At 51.6% G+C, this 4,183-nt stretch overlaps 1 protein-coding gene and 1 long non-coding RNA gene across 2 annotated transcripts in view; both read left to right on the top strand.

Moving 5' to 3' along the window:
• Positions 1-1,283, top strand: part of LOC106813923 (N-acetylgalactosaminyltransferase 7-like) — a gene marked incomplete at its 3' end in the record, with an annotated part of 18,980 nt that extends 17,697 nt beyond the window's left edge. Inside the window, exon 13 of the mRNA XM_014818165.1 lies at positions 147-1,283. Coding sequence (XP_014673651.1) covers positions 147-1,283 — 1,137 coding nt within the window. The remainder of the gene's footprint in view (positions 1-146) is intronic.
• Positions 1,284-1,520: 237 nt separating this feature from the next.
• On the top strand, positions 1,521-2,629 carry LOC106813927. Its single transcript, XR_001394526.1, has 2 exons — positions 1,521-1,608; positions 1,669-2,629. It is a non-coding gene; the product is annotated as an uncharacterized LOC106813927 (long non-coding RNA).
• Positions 2,630-4,183: the final 1,554 nt, after the last annotated feature.

Raw genomic sequence — 4,183 nt, 5'->3', positions numbered from 1 at the left:
TATTGATTTATTTGTTTATTTATTTACTTATATTATATATACTATAATAACCGTACGGTGACGATGGTGATGGGTGAATCCCTCTCCCCCGTTATTGTTGGTGACTGCGCATGCTTCCCCGCCTCTCTCCCTCTCTGCCTTCACAGGTGCGTCTCATACATCACCCGAAGACGTCGCGCTGTCTGCAGCTGGCGGCCGACCACGACGTCGTGACGGTGAATCGCTGCAACCCCTCCAACCCGCTGCAGCAGTGGGTGCTCGAGGGCTGGATACCGCACCAGCTCGAGCAGGCCGACCCGCACGTCGCGCCCTGGCATCCGATGGCCTCGAAAGACTACGCACGAAACTACGCCGACGCGAAGCGCGAGGGGGCGCCACCATCGTCGACGTACGAGTCGCGCGCCGCCGGCGCCCCCTATCGGCAGGGAGCGCAGGCGAGTCCCGTGTTTGGCGGGCAGCGCGTGATTGGGCAGCACGCGAAGGGTGATACGGGAGATGTGTATGAGAGGGCGCCACCGGCGGGCACGCGGGGAGAGAGGCACTCCGACGTGCCCTACGCCCAGGCTGCCGCCCTCGGTGGGGGCGCACCTCCTCACGGCGCCCCCTACCAGCACGCTCAGGGCGCCCCCTACCAGCACGCACAGGGCGCCCCCTACCAGCACGCTCAGGGCGCCCCCTACCAGCACGCTCAGGGAGCCCCTTACCAGCACGCTCAGGGCGCCCCCTACCAGCACGCTCAGGGAGCCCCTTACCAGCACACTCAGGGCGCCCCCTACCAGCACGCTCAGGGCGCCCCCTACCAGCACGCACAGGGCGCCCCCTACCAGCACGCACAGGGCGCCCCCTACCAGCAAGAGCCGGGCGTACCCTACCAGGAAGCGCAGAGCAACCAATTCATACCAGTTCTTGCTGACCATTACCAGCAACCACAGGGAGGTTACCACCAACCTGCTCAGGGCGCCCCCTATCATCACGAACAGGGCGCCCCCTATCATCACGAACAGGGCGCCCCCTACCATCACGAGCAGGGCGCCCCCTACCAGTACGAACAGGGCGCCCCCTATCAGGAGGCATCGCATGAGTATGATGCGCGTGGACGGATAGTACGGCGCGGGCAGGCGACCCACGTAGAGCAGCAGCAGCAGGAACAACGACAACAACAACAACAACAGCAGCCCCAGCAGCAGCAGCCGCAGGAGCAGCAACAACAACAACAACAGCAGCCCCAGCAGCAGCAGCCGCAGGAGCAGCAACAACAACAGCAGCAGCAACAACAGCCGCAACAACAACAGCCCAAGCCGCAGCCGCAGCAGCAGAAACAACAGCGGCAACAACAGCAGCCTCAGCAGCATCAGCAGCAGCAACAACAGCGGCAACAACAACAGCAGCCAAAGCAACAGCAACAACAGCAGCCGCAGCAGCCACAGCAGCCGCAGCAACAGCAGCAGCACGTGGAGGAAGGCGTCGCCAGCCAGCCAGCTGTCCGGCAGCCTCTACAGCAAGCCTCACTAAACACAGGTGGCGCTAATGTTGTACAGCAACCACAAGGTGGCGCTAACCTTGCTCAGCAACCACAAGGTGGAGCTAACCTTGTTCAGCAACCACAAGGTGGCGCTAACCTTGCTCAGCAACCACAAGGTGGAGCTAACCTTGTTCAGCAACCACAAGGTGGCGTTTTAAGTGGCTCACAGAGCGTTGGGGGTGCTAAACTTGGACAGCAGCCACTAGATGTCGCCAAGCTTGTACAGAAATCGCAAGGTGGCGCTCTAGGCGGCTCACAGAACGGTGGTCAGTGAATGTCCGATAATTCATCAGCTCAACAGGTCATCTCTGATGTCCACGTCGACGCTGAGAAGTCAGTAAACACATGAGCAGCCGTTATGCAGACGTGACGCGTGTGACGTTATAGGAAACTATTTCACGTGACGCGTGTGACGTAATGGGAAGCCATCTCACGTGACGCGTGTGGCGTAATGGGAAGCCATCTCACGTGACGGATTCACGAGAGAACATACACGGCTAAAGCTTAGAGGAGGACCGGCAAGGCGGAAAGAGAGACAGACAGAGAAAGGGGAGAGAAAAACAGATATGAGACCAGTGTTTCTATTTGTAGACGAGGTTTTATTCGGTCTCTCACGATGCCTGTGTTATGATGATGCAGCATGATTATGTGCCTGGGACGCATTGAATGGTGCGCATGCGCAATACGGGCGATGCGATTATCAGTGTCCCTGTCATGTCTGTCGGATGGCTCCTCCTCCTCTGTGCCCAGAGGAATCTAATCTGGGAGCAGACCAAGGGGTGGGAATGCAGAGAAGATGTAAAGCTTAGCGTGTTTCACGTGAGCGGGGATGCACACATTTTAGTGGAGGAGTACAGTGCGAAGAGTGGAGTGTACATATTATGCATGTGTCTTTGTATCGTCTCCGGGCAGTGCATGGCGTTTTTTAACAGAGGTACCCAGCCTCCTTGGCTGGCGAAACTCGGCTTTATTTAAATCGAGTTGCATCGTGGTGGATGTGTATTGCTTGATTTGTCTGCCTTGCGTCTTGAAAGCATGAAGTGTAAAACTTGCACGTATGTCTTAGTAAATAGTATGTTATTTGTTTAAAAAAAATTACGAAACTCATCTTTGCTTTTTTTGCATGTTCTTCAAAACATTTACATTTGCATTTACCGATCTAATGACACGTGAAAAGAATGATCCGTACAGATAATGTATTCATCCAAAAAATCTAATTTGAAAGTTAATGTTATTATGAAATTAATAGCATTAATTAATGCAGCGGAATACCAGATTAACAGATTCCTACAGAAATAACAAATGCGCCACTTGTATACCACAGTGTAAGTACGCTAGGTGTCGTGAACGACACAGCTATGATCAGCGCGTGTATGGTTGGCTGTCGCGCTCAGAAAAAAAAATCGAATCATTTTACCCACTCAGAGGTCGTGTTACACATAATTTAACCGCGGATAAGTTATTTTTACCGCGCTAGAAATAATTCAACTGCGGTTAAATTATGACCTTTTCACCCAATCAGAGGCCTTGTTACACATAATTTAACCGCCGTTGAATTATTAGTAACAAGGCCTCTTAATCGGTAAAAGGCCCATAATTTAACTGCGGTTGAATTATTTCTACCGCGGTAAAAATAATCATTTCTGAGTACGATGGCCAACCATACGCGTGTGCATATATCCATGTTACGATCGCTTGCTACCTTACATTACTTCGCCTTTACCTCGTGTTATTATGCCGTATCTTACCTTACCTAAGCCTTACCCTAACTTCCCCATCTTACCTATCCTTACCTTGCCTTACCTTTTCCCAACTTTACCTTGCCTTGCCTTGCTTCGACTTACCATACCCTACCTTATCCTACTTTACATTACATTACATTACATTACATTACGTTACATAACATTACATCACATCACATCACATTACATTATATTAATTAAATTACATTGACCTTCGTTCCCTTACCTTTTCTTCCCTTTATTTCCTCCACATTTCCTGACCTTACTCAGCCTTACCCTTTCCTACATTTCTTTACCTTACATTATCTGAGCTTACCTATCCTTACCTTACTGCGCCTACTTGCAGAACGGTACTATCAGCAACATGGGCAGCCAGCTTTGTCTGCAGGCTTCCTACAGGTACCTCTCAGTGTTCCTCTCACGGTGCGAGCCTGGTGAGAGCTATCAAGCCTGGACGCTGGAGAGGACAGTACAGAAGGTCGTTCCCCAGCGACCTCGTCAGCGCCTTGCCGTTAACGCAAAGGGTCGTCTGCCTCGGCTCGACTTCAACGGGAGGAACAGTCCGCTGAAGGGAAGGGAGGCGCCGCTCGCCAGGGGGCGGCAGGGGTTGATACAACCAGGCAAGCCGGTGGCACTTGCTCGCAAAGCAGGTCAACCTATCGGCAGGCAGCTGGGCCGATACGTTCGACATTAATGTTGTGAAATACATTATATATATACATCCTATATGTATATATATTTAAATAAAAACACACGGATACCCATAGATGAAAAAATATTTCTGTTAACCGCTGTTGTTGTGAAGCCTGAGGAGGAGACAAGTGTTTTTGCAAATTAAATTGACACCTCATTCTATTTTTATATTTATACATTTTCATCTCTCTCTCTCTCCCTCTCGCTATCTCTTCCCTCTCTCTCC

This window comes from Priapulus caudatus, unplaced genomic scaffold (genome assembly GCF_000485595.1).
Source record: "Priapulus caudatus unplaced genomic scaffold, Priapulus_caudatus-5.0.1 Scaffold844, whole genome shotgun sequence".
NCBI lineage: Eukaryota > Metazoa > Priapulida > Priapulimorpha > Priapulimorphida > Priapulidae > Priapulus > Priapulus caudatus.
The sequence above is the reverse complement of the archived record's forward strand: the minus strand, read 5'-3'. Positions and strand labels throughout refer to the sequence as shown.